This window comes from Sus scrofa, chromosome 5 (assembly GCF_054392235.1).
Source record: "Sus scrofa isolate SSC_HxYL_T2T_F1_AM1 chromosome 5, Sscrofa_HxYL_maternal_Yorkshire_Landrace_v2.0, whole genome shotgun sequence".
Classification (NCBI taxonomy): Eukaryota; Metazoa; Chordata; class Mammalia; order Artiodactyla; family Suidae; genus Sus; species Sus scrofa.
This window is the reverse complement of record NC_139387.1, coordinates 73638926-73657000: the sequence shown is the minus strand read 5'-3', so window position 1 is coordinate 73657000 and position 18075 is coordinate 73638926. Positions and strand designations below refer to the sequence as shown.

At 55.2% G+C, this 18075-nt stretch overlaps 2 protein-coding genes across 6 annotated transcripts in view; one reads left to right on the top strand and one right to left on the bottom strand.

The window, feature by feature from the left end:
* The window catches only part of PRMT8 (protein arginine methyltransferase 8), a 177044-nt gene extending 169399 nt beyond the window's left edge, over nucleotides 1-7645 (top strand). For 4 of the 5 annotated variants that reach the window (XM_085025168.1, XM_085025167.1, XM_003481700.5 and 1 more), the window contains 2 exons: nucleotides 3253-3374; nucleotides 4088-7645. In XM_085025168.1, the coding sequence (XP_084881294.1) occupies nucleotides 3253-3374; nucleotides 4088-4171 (206 nt within the window). In that variant the 3' untranslated portion in view covers nucleotides 4172-7645. The remainder of the gene's footprint in view (nucleotides 1-3252; nucleotides 3375-4087) is intronic. The other variant, XR_014845483.1, reaches the window with a different exon arrangement.
* Nucleotides 7646-12755: 5110 nt separating this feature from the next.
* CRACR2A (calcium release activated channel regulator 2A) overlaps nucleotides 12756-18075 on the bottom strand; it is a 176244-nt gene continuing 170924 nt past the window's right edge. Inside the window, exon 19 of the transcript XR_014845473.1 lies at nucleotides 12756-13380. The gene's annotated coding sequence lies outside the window, so the exon portion shown is untranslated. The remainder of the gene's footprint in view (nucleotides 13381-18075) is intronic.

The following is an 18075-nucleotide window of genomic DNA, read 5'->3' as shown; positions in this document are numbered from 1 at the left end:
CACCATATAATCCATCTTTCCACTGAGGACACCTTGAGAGGGGAAGGGAGCGCTGTTAATAATCACGCCGAGGGAGTTCCCGTCGTGGCGCAGTGGTTAATGAATCTGACTAGGAACCATGAGGTTGCGGGTTCGATCCCTGCCCTTGCTCAGTGGGTTAATGATCCGGCGTTGCCGTGAGCTGTGGTGTAGGCTGCAGACGCGGCTCAGATCCCGAGTTGCTGTGGCTCTGGCGTAGGCCGGTGGCTGCAGCTCCGACTGGACCCCTAGCCTGGGAACCTCCATATGCCGCGGGAGCGGCCCAAAGAAATAGCAAAAAGACAAAAAAAAAATCACGCCGGGAAAACTGGGCCGGCAGGAGGCTGGTCACACTGAGAGTGTCCTCTCCTTTCCCAGCCCACTTCATCCTCACAGTCCCTTGGGAAATAAACGTTCTGTAGAAGTGGGAAAAGAGCCCCGGAGTCACAGTGCAAACACGTGGCAAAGTGTTGCCTAAATGTCCTTTCCACCAGTGCCCACCCAAGAGATGTATCGGAGGTACTGATCGGGTCTGCACGGCGGTTTCAGCCGAGCTATGCGCATCTGCCTGACCTGAGGGAGGGGGGCGGAGATTCTTGGTCTTGGCCAGTCTGCCCCCTCTTGGGCTCCCAGAATTACTGAATTCAAATCTCTAGGAGTGGAGTCGGAACACCCAAATTGTAACCAGCTTCTCCTGGAGACCTTGACGGACAATCGGCTTCAGATGAGTCCCTGGACCCATCGCGGAAAGGAGATGTTGGGGGATGTTTTTAACCATGTGCCGTTGATGTCAAGGGGGAGAAACTTCCCTTTTCTCCAACCCAAGGCTGGCGTGCTCTGGGGGCCGCCACTACGGCAGACTCCGAGGCGCCTTAGCTGGAAGTCTCTGGGAGTCTCATGAGGCATCTGATTAGGAGACAGAAGGCAGCTGCTCGAATCTCCTTGCCTGAAGGTCCTTAAGAACCTGTCTGGGCTGGCGTGGGTGGCAGCGGGGGCGACAGCGCTGTCAGTCATTGGCTGCCATTCTCCTCACACACCGGAGACTCTCTCTCGACAACTTGTTTCGATGTTGTTGGCAGGGGAGGTGCTGGGAGCAGGTGGCCCTTGTCCCTGGACTGGCAGCATGCCTTAGAGGCCAGGATGGCTGGCTGCCTACAGGGACCCAGGGTCTGAGCAGCACCAACTGCATGTTCAGGATCCTCCTTCAAGCTCTTCCAAATGTTCAGGCTGCCTGCTCCTCATGACCTTGAGTTTGCATCGATTTCCCAGATGCACACATGGAAGGCTACTCGAGTCTCCATCCAAACCACTGACATTTGATCAAGCCACTTCATTGCAGGGGATAAAGACAGGCAGACCTTGCACCACCGTTAAAACAGATCTTGGGTTTGAATGATCTTGGTCTGGCGGGCATAGGATGGATCTGGTCATGGCTGTGTGTGGACACCTCCAGGGAGGACTGTGGGGCTCATTCGGGGCAGCCCCAATTCTCCTGGGAATGAAAACTGCCTCCTAGTGGCTCCCAGCCTTTGTTCTGCCTCCAAAAACTATCCATAAGGCCACCTGGATGTCTTGCTGTGTGACAGCTTTTGAAATACTTGAAGGGCACTTACTGAGTTCTCCCCAAGTCTCCTCACTTTAGCTCTGGTCCTAAGCAAAGAGGGGACGAATGTTAATGAGTCCTGCATCCTGGTGGAGGAAGGTAAGAGCCTGAAGGGCAAGGGGGACAGACTTTCAGTGGGTTCTTCCACAACCCTTAGGTTCTAAAGCCTCAATGTCACTGAACCCCTATGGGGACATTGAAGTATCACCGCATACCTTCTCCTTGGCTTTTTTTTTTTTTTTTTTGGCCATGCCTGGGCATGCAGAAGTTCTCAAGCCAGGGATCAAACCCGAGCCACAGCAGAGACCACACAGCATCCGTAATCACTAGGCCACCAGGAAACTCTCTTACCATCATTCCTTTATATGGTCCTCACAGACCTAGCACGTTGGAGGTGGGCACTGAGGATATAATAATAAGCAGGCTTGGCGTGGCCCCTGCCCTCATAGAGACTGCAGGTTCGTAGAGGTACAAACAAGTAGAAGGACAAAAAGACTAAATAAATAAATAAATACGTGAATAAATAAATAAATAAACAACATTGGCGTTCCCGTCGTGGTTCAGTGGTTAACAAATCTGACTAGGAACCATGAGGTTGCGGGTTTGATCCCTGGCCTCGCTCAGTGGGTTAAGGACCCGGCGTTGCTTGGTTCGGATCCCGTGTTGCTATGGCTCTGGCGTAGGCTGGAGGCTATGGCTCCGATTCAACCCCTAGCCTGGGAACCTCTATATGCTGCAGGAGCTGCCCAAGAAATGGCACAAAGACAAAAAAAAAAAAAAAAAAAAAAAGGTAAAAGGGGCCGCAAGACCGACACCGAGATCACATAAGCTCAGGGTGCCCTTGATCCAGGTGGATGGTCAGGCAGGGCTTCCCAGAGGACGTGACCTTGTAGGAGGAGGAAGGGAGAGGCTGGTGATTAGGGAGGGAAGTGTTCCAAGGATGCTACTGCTGAGGAGGGGAGCCCCTATGGCGGGGCCCCCCATCTGGTTGTAGAATTGGTAGTGCACCCAGAGGGATGGATGGGATTTAGTGGCAAATACATGTGGCTTGGGATCAGTCATAAGCTGTAAGCTGTGGACCAGCGTTGGGTCCCTGGAATGATAACCATCCCCAATATCTATTCCGTCCAGGTAGGAAGGCACGGCTAAAACCTCATGGCAGGCCTGGGCCAAGGGTACCAGAATGGTTCTTGGACCGAGAGAGGCAGGCAGTTTTGTGGGCCTGGGCTGTCCGTGGAATTGGGGAAAAACTGGTTTAGCTGTGGGATTGGCATAAATGGTGTCATTTAAAGGGAGCCAGGATACAAATCTCTTCTCCACACTCCCTGAAAGTCTTCACTCTGCTGAACTTGGAAAACAGTAGGATTTTGAGACGCAGTTGTCTAAACCCCGCCCCTCGGTATGACCTTGTAACATGAGCTTGTTTCTTTTTGGATCCCCAACTAAGATCCGCAGTCCCCAGGGCCTGTGGATTTGAAGGCTGGAGGATTCCCTGGGCTGGGGGAGTGGGGGTTTGGCAGGTCTCCCGGTGGGCTGCTGGGGCTGGGGGTGTTCTGAGTCCCAGAAGAAGCCTGGTAGCCAACATCCTCTCTGACCGCCCCTCCCCACCGGCCCTGTCCTTCATCCCTCAGCCCCTGATGCTCCCTACACCCACTGGAAGCAAACCGTCTTCTACCTGGAAGATTACCTCACTGTCCGGAGGGGGGAGGAGATCTATGGGACCATATCCATGAAGCCAAATGCCAAAAACGTGGTGAGTGCCTACCCAGCCTCTGCTGGGGCGGAGTCAGAGGGGAGGAGGGGCTGCAGAGCTTGTTCCCAGGTTCTGACCAGGACTCAGTCGGGGAGAGGGCTGGGGCTAGGCGCCTCCTGCACAATCAGAAAAGCTAAGAGGGAGGAGGTGGGAAAAGTGGGATTTGGATGTGATGGCATCACTGAAGAGCCTTCCTGTAGGGCCCCTGGGGATCCTCCTGGGCTCCAGAACAGCCGCTAGCTCTTCCTGGGAGGGGTTTTGAAAACAGAGGCTGTTGCTCTGGGTTTCGCTCATGTAGGACGAGCTAGCCAGGAAAGAACAGTTCCTGGTGGCCTGGGAGACCACGTCTGCCTTCCCTTGGCTGGCCGGGTGGGCTGAAGACCGGGTGATTGAGCATTCCGTGCGGGCATGGGCCCTGCCAGCCACGGGGGCGGGCTTTAGGGCTCCTCCGCTGGAGACTTAACTGCCCCGCTGTGACTTCTCCCCGTGAAATCAGAGGGGGTGTTTCTGTATTCTAACGGGAAGGATTTAAGTTAGAAATCAAAGGCCTTCCCCCTGTGGATGAAGGGGCAGCAGAGTGGGCTCCTGAGGGGTATTTGCAGGGACTCCCCAGCTGGAAAACCTCAGCAACTCAGGGACGCCCGGCCCCTGCCTGCGGGAGGGGAGACCCCGTGGCCTCCTTCCGCCCTGATGCCCTGACTCCTCCTTTGCAGCGAGACCTCGATTTCACCGTAGACTTGGATTTTAAGGGACAGCTGTGCGAAACATCTGTATCTAATTACTACAAAATGCGTTAGCACACGTGGGAGGCTGCAGAGAGCGAGCGAGCCCGGAAACTCACCTCCATCTGCAGCGCTGCGACAAGGGACCCTGTTTGCGGGACTACACGCTCCAAACCGGAGCCTGACCCTCTGCCCTCGAGCCTGGTGAATTCGGCCGGCCTCCCGAGGGCCCTGTCACCGGACAGAGGGGCTCTCGCTCCTCGGCTCTGCTCTGGGGGCCCTTCTCAGGCTCTGTCCTCCCGACAGAGGGTGCGGCGGCCAGGCCCCGATGGAGGAGTGTCCCCGTCGTCCTCCTTAGCTGTGACTCTCGGATCTTCCAGTTTTGCATGCTGCAGGCATCTAGGACAGATTGCTTCACTAGAACCTGGAGACGTAGTGTCTTTGATAGCATAAGCCAGACTGTGCGCGCTGCGGTGCGTGTACGCATGCGCGTGCGCGGACAGCATACCCATTAGTTCATTTACTCGCACACATGTGTGTGCGTGCATATACAGCCAAGTGGTAACGTCTGTGTTCTTTCAGGGATGCGTGTGTGTGTGTGTGCGTGCGCGCGTGTGTGTGCATAGAATATATCTTACTCTCAGAGGAGATTCTGTTGCTTTCGAATAGGAATTTGTTTTGTGATTAGTTCTCCCCGCCCCCCCCCCCGGACCCCTTCCCAGATGTCCAGCAGCTATGAAACGTTTTCTGTACCAGCTCCGGTCTCCTTTTGACTAGACTGTGGCTCCGAACCCTAAGCATAGGACCGCGCACCCCATGGGCGTTCAATAAATGCACATGAGAGCGCAGCGTTCCTGGTGCCCTGGAAGGGGCGGGCTGGGAGGAGGTGAAAGACCCTCTGTGGAACAAAAGGTCCAATCGTGCTGCTCTGGGAAGGACAGAAGGAAGGAAGCAGCAGCCTTGAAGCTGGGACCAGCCCAAGGGCATCCCCCCGAGACCCTCAGGGGATGGGAAGAGGGTCCTGGAGCTGGGGTGAGGGCCCACGGGTCAACCTAAAGTCTCTGGAATGGGAGGCCATGTGTAGCCGGGAGGGAGGGAGGGTGAGGTCAGAAGCAGGAAGGGTTGGGAGGGTCCGGAGCAAGCAGATGGCTGAGTTCATGGTCCTGGGCTGCTCGGGTGAGACTAGGGCAGGGTTGGAGAGAAGGGCCGTCAGAGGCACAGTCCAAGGTATGGTAGTTGATGCTCTCGTTCCTGCTCCCTGGCTCCATCACGGGCTGCCTGGGCCAGTGCGTGACCTTGCCTGTACCCTCCCTGCACCCCACCATCAGCAGGAACCCCCTCATCTTGAGTGGGGTGGCCGTGGAGCCCCGGGGAAAGAACTTGGTCCCTGAATTCCTCCAGAAGCCCCCCTCCCCAGTGGGGTTGATAGATCTCCAGCCCCCCCGACTTTTTCTGCCCTGCCGCCCTCTAACCCCTTAGACCCTAGTCCTGTCGTGGAGAAGCCAGATGGAGGCCCTCTGGGTCAGCAGAGGCCCGGGATTCTTGGAAGGCTCAAGATGCAGGAGCCTTGGGGAGGGGCCTGGTGGCCCCTGACACCCTCCCAGGCTGCGGAGAGTCCTGGGCTGGCGGAGCTGGTCTGCCAGCAGGGGTGCCCAACCCCACCATCCACAAGTCCATTGACCATCAGGCTCCGAGGGGTAGGTGTGCCCTGGACCAGGCAGGGCCTCTGGAGTTCTTTCCCTGTCCCCTTCCCCACCTTGCTGATCCAGGGCTCAATTGCAGCTGAAATGAGAAATCTCTGCGGCGGGAGGAACACTTGATGAAAAGGCACTCACTCTAGAGCAGCAACCCGGGCCTTGAAGATTCAGTTGCTGAGGAGTGGGAGGGTGCCTCTTGGGTGTAGGAACGAGGGAGCCAGGTGCCCGGGCTGTGGGGTCTAGGCCAGGCTCTGCTTCCTGTGCTCTGAAGGCCTGGGCCTCAGCCTCATCACCACCAACAGAAGGACCTGGGCCCAGAGAGGGTTTCCCATGCTGTGTCTCTGGAGCCCTGGGCTTGTGAGTAGAGCTTGGTCTGCTTCCCCAAATTCAAAAAAAGAACAATTCTTCCCTTGTCTATTTTTATATTGGGAGGGGGGAGGGTTCTACGCCTAAAAATAAAGATAAAAAAGTGAAAAGGAGGCGTTCCCGTTGTGGCTTAGTGGGTTAAGAACCTGACTAGCATCCACGAGGATGCGGGTTCAATCCCTGGCCTCGCTCAGTGGGTTAAGGATCCAGTGCTGCCGTGAGCCGTGGTGTAGGTCACAGAGGCGGCTCAGATCTGGCGTTGCTGTGGCTGTGGCGAAAGTGGGCAGCTGCAGCTCCAGTTCTATCTCTAGCCTGGGAACCTCCATGTGCTGTGACTGCAGCCCTAAAACATAAATAAATAAATAAAGGCGAAAAGTGAAAAGGAACCAAGACCAAATTAAACTCCTCCTCTAAAAATGGCTCATGTAGGTCCAAGACACTAAGACCCTAAACAACCCTAAGACACCCCATACCCTGGCCTTGATGCCCTGGGGTCTGCCATCCCTCAGCCCCTCCCTCTTCCCTGCTCTCCTGCCCACCAGCCCTGTGCAGTTTGACCTAAAGTGCTTTCTTCGGCCCCAAAGCAGCCTTGGGGTCTTGGCTGGACGCCCGCCTCCTGGCCCAGAACAATATCTCCCCTCACTTGCATCTTTATCTCCTGCCCTCATCGGCTCTAAGATGTTCTCTCTGGTACCATCATCACTCAGAAAGGGAACAGGCTCTGTGGGCAGATATGGAGCCTTGGTCTGCGGATGTCCTGCCTGGCAGGCAAAGTAGATTTCAGTCCCCACTTGCCTCCTGTCTTGGTGCTTTTGTGCAGTGTGCAAACTGCACAACAGTACTTGGAGGCCCTGCGGGGGCCTTGTTTGTTTCCCTCTGCCTGGGGTAAGGCTGTGTCCTGCATCTCAGTTCTGAGCCAATCAATCTTTCCTTTAGAGACCTGCTGGGGAAAATTCTAGGTTTGATCCAAGTGTGGCAACAGAATCTCTGTAGGGTGGAAATGCAATGCATTTGGCCAGGTCTGGTGAAGTGTTTGGTTCAGTTTGCTTTTTGGTTTATCTTTAGCTTCCAAGACAGTCTCATCTGTGTCGTGTTCCCTGAGAGAGACCCTCCAGATGCTGGGAAGGCAGAAGGGCCATTTAGAGGTAGTGGGTGCAGCTGACAGGACCCTCAATGGGGAGGAGGCAGAGGAGGCCTTGGTGGGCCTGTGGCGGGGGGTCCTGGGAATGGCAGTGCCTAGGAAAATGACAACTGACTCCAGCAAAGAGGGGCCCCCACCCTTCCATTGCCACCTGGCACTGCCTACTTCCCTGAAGCCCTGCGGCCTGGGTGCCCAGGCCCTCCACACCCACTGGGAGCAGAGCTCTGGGCCCGGGGCGGGGGGAGCCATTTTTGGGGCCTGCTCACCTCCCTTCTGCTGCCCTGCTCAGTCCTCTGTGCACCCTTCTCTTTGTAACCGCAGACAAATACAGAGCAAATCATGGAATGCTTTTGTCCTTATGTGGGCAAGAAAAATAGAGGAGCTAAAGCAGGGACAACAATGACTACACTGGAAGAAAGGCGATTGGGCAAGGCTCCCCCAGAGGGCACTTGACGGGGGCTCAGTAATGGGTTTCACTGTAGGGGGGTGAGAGTTGGGGAGCCCAGGGATTCTGCCCATCCTTGGGCAGGGAGCCCATCCAGCTTTGGAGAATTCCATCCATGGTCCACGGGGCCAAATCGTGCAGTGCATCAAGAGACAGCAAGGAGCTCCAGGGATTGGGGGGCTGCAGTCGAGCCCGACACCCCCGGGGTGGGAGGGCTGGGCTGAGCCAAGGCCCAGCAGACTTTCAAGCCTCTCCGGCCACCAGAAGCAGGCTTCCCTGAGGCGTACCCGACCCTGGGTCTTCAGCCCCTGCTGCGCTTGCTCCTGGCTCTGCTCCTGGGCTGCCGGAATGAAACTGGGGGACACGGAGGAGCAGCTCCACAGCAGCCCCTCCCTCCTGCCTGTGGGAGCGCTGCACTGGAACTGTCATTTCCCTGTGTCAGTGGGAAATGAGCAGGTCTGCTCCCAGCATGCTCTGGGCCGGATGAGGTCTCGGCTTGACAACAGGGATGCTGCGGACACGACCTCACTGGTGAAACCTGCTTTGCCCAGACTCTGCCTCTTTCTTTCCTTCCTCCCTTCCTTCTTTTCTCTTCTTCCTTCCTTCTTTCTTTTTTTCTTTCTCTTCCTTTCTCCCGCTTTCTTTTTCTTTCTTTCTTTCTTTTCTTTCTTTTTCTTTCTTTCTTTCTTTCTTTCTTTCTTTCTTTCTTTCTTTCTTTCTTTCTTTCTTTTTCTTTCTTTCTCTCTCTCTCTCTCTCTCTCTCTTCCTCCCTCCCTCCCTCACTTCTTTTTCTTTCTTTCTTCCTTTCTTCCCTTTCTTTCTCTCTTTCCTTCCTTCCTATCACTGTAAAAAACCCAGCAGTGACTTTCCCGCAGTCCTCTCCTCCATCTCAGGAACTTCTCCCTCCCATCTCACCCCACATCTCCCCAGGCCTGCAGCCTCTGTGCCCCCTTTGGTGGTCTTATCTGGGCTTGTTTGAACACGGCCCCCCTGCACTTGCCCTGAGGTCCACTGTGGCTTGGATGTCCCCACTGGTCCACAAGCTCCAAGGACAGGAACCTGCCTCTTTCTGCACCTGTTTCCCTTGGACAGAGAGGGGTGCAGTTGGGAGGAAACAAGGCACTAGGGCACCAGCTGGACCCCCACGGAATGTGCCCACAGTGACTCCAGAGCTGCCAGGCTTGTGTCCATCTGTGCTCCTTGAAGGAGTCTATCTCCCCTTTGCCAGGCCCTACCTGCCATCTCTTTAGCCTTCCTCCCCTCTTGGCACCACAGCGGGCCCCCCACCAAGAGGCCCAGCCAGGCTCCAGACCTCAGCTCATCCCCGTGCCTTGGGTAGTCACCTGGTCAGGGTCTGTCCCTGGCCTGCTGGCCACTTCAGATGCCTGGGTATCTGTCATGCCTCATCTCCTCTCTGTAAGTGCCCGGCCTCCCTCTCTGCTACATGGAGGATGCCCAGCCCGGGCCTGGAGCCCTCTTCCAAAAGAAGATCCCTGCTCCTTACCTGGCATCTTGAAGGGCACATCCCCGCATACCTGGTGCCCCACCTGTGAGGCCCCCTAGCAGGGCTGAGTCCTTTGGTGTGTCATGCTCAGATGCTGGGCCTGTGGTCAGGTGACCGCCGGGAGAAGGCCAGCTACCTGAGGATGGGCGATCTGCTCACACCTGTCTGAGTGCAGGGAGGTACCTGGCTCCACGCCCAGAGCCTCCCAGGCTGCCCTGCCCCCCTCCCGTTGGAAGCAATTAGCTCATATTCAGCTGAGACTCAGACAGAAACTGTTCACTGATCAGAAATTCGGCCAATAAACACTTATTGGAAACTGCATGGGCTCCAGGCTCTGAGCGAGGCTCCGGCAACGCAGCAGAGTCCACTGGCGCCGTCCCTGCCCTCGGGGCTCAGGGCACACACGGTCTGCTGGTCCATTTTGGAGCAGGCGGGGTCTGCTCTTGCTCCCAAACTGAGAATCTTGGTCCCTCAGCCGTCCTCCCTGACCACCCACCTGCATTTCGTCCCCCACAGTCTTGGCACCCCCCTCGGCAGGTGACATGGGCTGTGTCCGGTGGTGGGCTGCCTCTGTGGCTGCTTCAGAAAGAGATGGTGCTGAGTTTCTTTGCCCTCTGCACCCCCCCCCCCCATGGGACCCAGTCTGTCACTTTCCGAAAAGGAGGCCTGGGGCCCTTCTTGTACCCCAGCAGCAGGTCACTTCGCATGGCAGAAGTGAAAGGGGTATTTACCAACCACTAGGCTGTGGGCGGCTTGGCCTCAGGGGCAGCTGGAGTACATGGGGCAGAGAACCCCTAGGATGTTGAGCCAAGGACCCAGGCCCCTGCTGGCCCCACCGCCAAAGGGAAGCATTCATCCCTGATGACTCTGCCACAGGACAGAGGTTTGGAGCCAAAGGACCTGTCAAACCCCCGCACTGCCGCTTACTCACTACGTGAGTCTGGGCAAGGCACGCCACCTCTGTAAGACGCAAAGGAGGGACGCACGCGAAAGAACTAGAAAACGTTTGGAAACTGAAAGTGCCGTGAAATCTCCAGTTATCGTTGCTACATGAATAATATGTCTGCCTGCATTCCAACCCTGTCAGAGAGAAGCACTACTGGATGCCAGCACTTGAGGCTTGTGGGCCTCTGAAGGGCCTGGGGCAGGGGAGGCGGGGGCAGGCACTGCCCTCCGTGGTTGGCAGCCGGCCAGGCCCTGGGGCTGCAGGCTTAGGTCCAGAGTTCAGAGGCAGCACTACAGGTGACATACACGTAGTTTCGCCAAAAGCCTGGGGCTTGCATGGCTGCTCTGCGGCTCTGCTCATCAGCTTGTGAAAGGCTTCTCAAGTGGCTTGCGAGCTCTTGATGGTCGTCTCCCAGCCTCCAGCAGGCGGGGACCGCCTGGCAGCAAGAAGAGTGTGGCCTTCCGTCAGAACCAGAAAACCGCCAATTAGGGAGAGGCCTCCCCTCGGCTCTCTCTCCCTGCATCTCCAAGAACCTCCAGGTGACCTTCTGGCCCAGCTGGCCCAGCTGCATCCATGGAGAAGAGGTGTGGGAATCTGCAGCCTTCACGTCACACTGGAATTCAACACATGCCGCTTTTCCCAGGAAAAGTCATATTTGGTTTCGGTTCATAATATATTGAGTTCGTGTAATGGGAACACCCATGCTCTTTGGTGGCCAGAGTCAGAGGCTTGGAAGTACATTTTGAGGAGCGGCCAGAGGGAGGAGGAGGGGACCAGGGGAACCCCATCTTTTTTTTTTTTTTTTCTGCTTTTTAGGGCTGCATCTGCAGCATTTGGAAGTTCCCAGGCCAGGGGTAGAATTCAGGCTGCAGCTGCTGGCCTGCACCACAGCCACAGCAATGTAGGATCTGAGCCACGTCTGTGACCTACATCACAGCTCATGGCAATGCCAGATCCTTAACCCACTGAGCGGTGCCAGAGATCAAACCCACAACCTCACGGATCCTAGTCAGGTTCGTCAACTACTGAGCCATGAAGGGAACTCCTAAGAACCCCATCTTGACTGTAGTAACAGACACAGAAATACTCTAGAGTGGGCTGGCTACACTTACTAGGAAATAAGTGGCCATAAATCATCATTAGTGTGACAAAGGACAGAGGCTCATGTCACTGTGGCTGGTAGGTCAGGAGAAGACAGAACAATAAGGTCCTTCTCTGGGCCCAGGCCCAGAAGTGGGTCCCCTGGGAGAACATGTGTGCCAGAAGGAAGGACTGGTCTGGGCATTCCGGGTGGCCACCAGACATGGAACTTACCTGTGGCGGGAGAGAGAGACGCTCCTACCTGTGGCCTGGAGGCTGGACACGCCTTCCAGCTCAGATGCGGGTGCTGGGCCATCCTCAATCCCAGGGCTCCCGTCCTGGTCCCAGCTGGACCCAGGAGAGCTACCTGAGGAGTCTTTCTTCCAGCTTTCTCAGCCTGTGAATGTGTCTCAGTCCCTCTGGGAAAGCAGGCTCTATGCCAGGTACTGGGAACAGAGCAGGAAACAAAGCAAATGCCAGGAGCAGACCCTAAACAAGAGTGATGCATATTAAGAAGAGGTAGAGGGGAGTTCCCATTGTGGCGCAGTGGTTAACAAACCCGACTAGGGACCATGAGGTTGCGGGTTTGATCCCTGGCCTTGCTCAGTGGGTTAAGGATCCAGCGTGGCTGTAAGTTGTGGTGTAGGTCACAGACGTGGCTCAGATCCTGTGTGGCTGTGGCTGTGGTGTAGCCCGGTGGCTACAGCTCCGGTTAGACCCCTAGCCTGGGAACCTCCATATGCTGCTGGTGCAGCCCTAAAAAGACAAAAAAAAAAAAAGAAGAGGTAGAGGCTGTTGGGGATCAAGAGAGCCTCTCTGAAGACAGTAAACAGAAATCGGAAAAAGCAGAAGAGGAGGGTAGGGTCAGGGAGGGTCAACGAGGGTCAGGGCGGGTCAGGGAGGGTCACAGAGAAGCAGGGCAGCAGTGGCATGAGCCGGCCAGGGCCCAGCCCAAAAGCGTCTGGAGAGGGAGGTGTTTTTTTTTTTTTTTTTTTTTTTGTCTTTTGTCTTTTTTGTTGTTGTTTTGTTGTTGTTGTTGTTGTTGTTGCTATTTCTTGGGCCCCTCCTGCGGCATATGGAGGTTCCCAGGCTAGGGGTCCAATCGGAGCTGTAGCCACCGGCCTACGCCAGAGCCACAGCAATGCGGGATCCGAGCCGCGTCTGCAACCTACACCACAGCTCACGGCAACGCCGGATCGTTAACCCACTGAGCAAGGGCAGGGACCGAACCCGCAACCTCATGGTTCCTAGTCGGATTCGTTAACCACTGCGCCACGACGGGAACTCCGGGAGGCGTGTTTTAAAAGGAGTAAATCAACTATCCTTCAATAAAACTTTAAAAAATGGAAAAAAAAAAAAAAAAAAAAAAGAGCAAAGGCTAAAAACTGGGCCTGGGAGGAAAGGGTAGAAGAGAGATTTGGGATGCAGCCGGGTCTGGGGTTGAAAGCCGGTGACTGTGTCAAGGAGACTTTTCCCTGGGTCAGTGAGAAGACCCTAGGGCTTTAATGGCGAAAGTGACAGGACAAGGTTTGCCGGCCACACACGCTCCCGGGCTAGTCGGCTCAACTGGGCAGTCACATCCCCTAAAAAATGGCAACAGACTCAACCTACTGCCTATTTCAGAAAATCAGCCACAGAAAAAATGTAAGTGCACCAGGCAGAACCCCAGGGAGGGGGGATGGAGATGGAGGCTCCTCGGTGGTGCTGACATGGGAAACGGCCATGACACTGCCACACTTGCCCAGAGGGAAGCGAAGAGCAGCAATCCGAGTGGCTCTGAGGTCATCTGCATCCTCCTTTCTGGTGTCAAACTCTTCATCCCACAAGGACGGCTCGGAGGATGTAATTGTCTGGGAGGCGGGTGTGTAGAGTCCGCGCGCGCGCACAGGCTGCTCTGCGTTCCAGACCCTTCTGCTGCCCTCAAGCCCCAGGTGGTGGTTTGCAGGAGAGCAGGGCACTCAGGGCATCACTTTCCACTCAGAGAGCCTGTACTCAAAGTGTCTTCCAGAGGCTTTGCGGGGCATCATGGGTTTCTTTTCTTTTCTTTTTTTTTTGTCTTTTTCTATTTCTTTGGGCCGCTCCCGCGGCATATGGAGGTTCCCAGGCTAGGGGTCGAATCGGAGCTGTAGCCACCGGCCTACGCCAGAGCCACAGCAACGCAGGATCTGAGCCGCGCCTGCGACCTACACCACAGCTCACGGCAATGCCGGATCGTTAACCCACTGAGCAAGGGCAGGGACTGAACCTGCAACCTCATGGTTCCTAGTCGGATTCGTTAACCACTGCGCCATGACGGGAACTCCTGCATCATGGGTTTCTGATGTCATGACAAGTGCTTTCTGGCCATTGTTGGTGAGCTCTGGTGGATGAAGCATCGCGCTTGAAGCCAAAGACACAGGCTGTTCCAGCTCCCGCCCAGCCTTGGGAGTCACGGTCATGGATGACGCCTTGAACCCCAGCCAGCCTTGGAGTGCACAGACTTGGGCTGAGACCTGGTGAGTTGCTAGAATCGCCTCTTCCTCTGGGGACCCTTCCTCTGGGAGAGGCATGACGATAACACCCTTGTCACGGGTGCTGCGAGAGTGAGATGGGATGGAAACGCACCCCTGCTGTGAGACGGCAGCTTTCAGTTCTGAGAACTGAGGGCCCCAGACAGGCACGTGCAGGGGTCCCTGGGAGGGAGAAGCCCCTCTAGGCGGAGTCTCTGCCCACAGTGGGTTGGAGTCCTCTTCCTGGGGTCCAAGGGACAAGGCACATGATCCTCTGTTGCTTGGAGAAGATTCTGAAGGCGGCTTGGAGTACCCTGGATTAGATGCGGGGTGGGATGTCAGACCAGGGCCAGGACTTGGGGGACCTCAGGCCACTGAACAGGACTCAGGATCTGAGGCCACTCACTGAATGGTGCAGAGTTGGGACAGAGATCATACCCACAGGTGGGGTGGGAGGCCACCTGGGGTGTCATCAAGGAGGACCCACTGTCCCCTGAGGAGCCTGGGGCACATGGAGGGTGGACTTGGGCTGGAGAACCATGTTCAAGCCCCGATTCTCCCGTGACCTCCTGGCTGTGTGACCTGCAGCACAGCAGCCTCTCTGCCTCAGCTTGTCTACCTGCCGACTGGCCATAACCTGTCACCTTCCTCAAAGGAGGGCGATGGGGCCTAAGTGGGAGCCAGGCTCAGGACACCGCGAGCTGGCATGCGTTTGCTATTATGATTGTGATAGATCTGACGTGGGTCAGCTTGAGCCCCTCCAGGGTAGAACACACAGGCCCCCTGGGCCCCCACCTGGCTCCCTGTGGCTTTGGGTGAGGGTCTGCCCCATGGATCCTGCTGTAATATCGGTGTCTGCTTTTGTGCCTCCCTGACTGAGGCAGGTTCTGTATTTGACTTGTGTTTGTGTTCAGCATGGAGCACAGACCCTGGCCCATCCTAGATGTGCAGGGAATACTTGCTAAGTGAGCCCGTGAGGACTTGCGGCCACCATGCTCCTGTCACTTGCCAGCGCCCGTTGTTCCTACTCTGGAACCTCCCTGCTGCATGTCTCTGAGGGCGGCATGCCACCCCCTTGCCCCCCGACTAGGTACTGTGTTCTCACCAAGTGAAGGTCTTGGCTTAGAACAATCTGCAGGCCTCCCCGCAGCTGAAGGAGGTGGGATTTCCTGGTGCTGCAGCTTGACGGGGGGGGAGAGTATGACAGCTGCTGGGCTCTCTGCAAGGTCGGGGGTCAGGGAGAAATCACGGCTGGAGCAGAGGAAGTTCCCAGAGGGACTGCAGGGCGACATCACAGAGACTTTGCCAGAGATTCTGCAGTAGACGGGGTGGGGGCGGCCAGGCTGCTCCTCCAGGCGCTTGGCTGCTGTTATTAGTCTGTGACTCTGCTGGGTGGGACTATCTCTTGGAAAATCATTTTAATAACTGAGAGGAAATGGAATTAAGAATACAGCTGCCGGCTGGCCAGGGCTGGGTGGCTCTCATCCTGTGGGGAGTTAATTCAGCTCTGCTAATATCGCCCGTGGATGAGCTCTGATTAGATTCCAAGTGTCCCTCCCACAGCCTTTCTGAAGAGTGGCCCTTCGGACAGGTGGTCTTCTGAGGGAGGGGAGGGGAGCGGAGGGGGGCTGAGGCTGGGCAGCTGTCTGGGATCAGGGAGGCCTAGGACCGATGACTGGGGGATGTGGTCACGTCTATACACCGGTCTGGCCCCAGACTTTAAGGTCCTGGGGAGAAAGAGTTGCCGCCGTGCCCTGGAGGAGGGCCTTGGGCTTCCGCAGTGAGAAAATGGTCCACAGAGGATGTCACAGAAGAGGCTGGAAAACTCCAGAGTGCCTGGTGCCCACGGGTTCTCTTAGTGTTCCCTCCCAGTCCACAGACCACAGCCAGGTTTGATCATCACGATTGTGGGGGAAACAATGGCCCCTGGAAATTCAAAGGAGTGGATGATACCAAGTTTTATGTGGCTTGAGGTTTGTAGGTTATAATCCCTAAGCCCCCACCTCGTTCGGAGAAATCCCCTTCCCTAAGGCTCTCTGGATTTAGTTGGAAAAAATTCAGTGTTTGAGCTTTAATGACTTAAAGTCTGGGGTGAGGACATACTGGGGAGCCTGGCCTCACACAGGACTGTGGCAAGGCCAAGGTTGATAGTATGGCGGCTCGGGGACAAATGCGGCCACGGGGGAAGTGGAAGTTGGTTGGTTATGGGGTTCTTTCTCCCCCGTGCTCAGCACACCTGGCCATCCTCGCTGTGTGTCCTGGGACCGGAGTGAGAGGTGCTGACCTGTCTCCTGGTCTCTAATCTTATCCTCAACTTGCCACTCCACTTTCTTGGAACACGGTTGCAAATCTGACCTTGTCACTCCCCTGTTAAAACCCTCTGATGGTCCCTTGTCACCTGCCAGATGGCATTTTAATTCCTCTGGTCCAGGGAGGCTCTCAACTTTGGGCCTCTTTTGCTTACATCCCCCACCCAGAATCTTCATCCTACTCTTGCCCCAGCCCTGCTGGACACCAAACGGCTTCCTCTTCTGCTTCCCTTCCTCCCTGGCTTTCCTGACTGCCAGGCTGCTCCCTTCCCATCCTCACCCTTCAGCTTGTCATTAAATCCTCTGCTAAAAACATGTCTGCCTTGGCAGTTCTCATTGTGGGCTCAGCGGTAATGAACACGACTAGTATCCGTGAGGATGCAGGTGTGATCTCTGGCCCTGTTCAGTGGGTTAAGGATCCAGCAGTGCAATGAGCCATGGTGTTGGTCACAGACGTGGCTCGGATCTGGCGTGGCTGTGGCTGTGGCATATGTGGGAGGCTATAGGTCCGATTTGACTGATAGCCTGGGAACTTGCATATGCTGCACATGCGGCCCTAAAAAGAAACCCAGGGCCAACTTAGCTCTGCTCCCTCTTGCTTCCCTCGGCATCTGCCCTGCCTCTCGCTGTCCACCCCTCCCTTTGCCGGGGCTCCTTCACTGGCTTTGAGCTCCTGAATAGAGCACTGCTGGGCACAATGGCACATTAGAAAAGTATTCATGGAAAGTATTTCGAGTCATTGTCAAGTGAAAAAAATATGCACAACCTAAAAGTTGAGAATTATGTTTTGTTTGGTGGGCTTACCGAGGACTTAAGCCCAGGAGGCAGCTTCTCAGATTATTCTGAGGCGCTTCTCCCAAAAGGTAAGGGAGGACCCAGAATATATAGGACTTTTTGCCCAAAGAAACTCACACACACGAACAGGTAGTCAAACATCAAAAGATTACTGCTAATTAAAGAAACCCAGACATCTCAAGTTAATGAATGAATGTAGCGCTTTTCTATGTACAGGAAGATGCAAGAGTCTGGGCTTATGAAGTCCTTCCTTCCCTATGAACCACAACTGTCTTGGGCTGGTGTCCTGTTTTTCTCCCTCCTAAGTTCCGTGCAGTCAGGAGTGGCTGATGGCTTTATGGCTGCAACCTTCTTTGTTCACCGAAGTGACAGGTGACAGTCCTTGTTCACATCATGAATGATGGGACTATTGGGAAGGGGGTCAGGGACGAAAGTGGAATGCGCGGGGTGTGTGGATTCTTGCGAATGTGTGTACGTGTTTGCATGACTGTGTGTGTGCATGTGTGCACGTGTGTTGTAGACCCACAAATGCAGAGTGATGGGGTGCAGCACCTTCACCCAACTCTCCTCCTGAGTGTAGGGACAGAGCCTGACGGCTGTCTGGGCCTTGTAACGAGAAGGCCCACAATACTAGGGAGGCCTCAGAACCTGTCAGGCCACCTGCTTTACTCAGGACCAGCTGTGTGGACAGAGGCAAGCCTTTGAAATTCTCTTAAGGAATCCAGACAGAGGGGAGAACATGGGCAGAGACATAGAGGCACATGAGGGCCCATCTGAGGACAAGGTCACACACAGGTGCATTCTGCACTGTTACCTCATTCCATTGTTGTTGCGAATAACACTAATATTAAACACATTTTTTTTTTCTTTTTAGGGCTGCACCTGAAGCACATAGAAGTTCCTAGGCTAGGGGTCAATTTTGACCTGCAGCTGAGGGCCTATGCCAGAGCCACAGCAACGTGGGATCCTAGCCATGTCTGCAAACTACACCACAGCTCATGGCAACACTGGATCCTTAACCCAATGAGCGAGGCCAGGGATTGAACCCACATCCTGTTCTTAACCCACTGAGCCACAGTGGGAATTCCAAACACATTTTTTAAAAGGTCAACTTCTAGTTAAATCAGAATTTCTTGTGGGGGTGTGACATGGATTGGTGTTATTTTTTAAATTTTTTTCTAATTTTTAAAAAATTTTAAATGTTTTT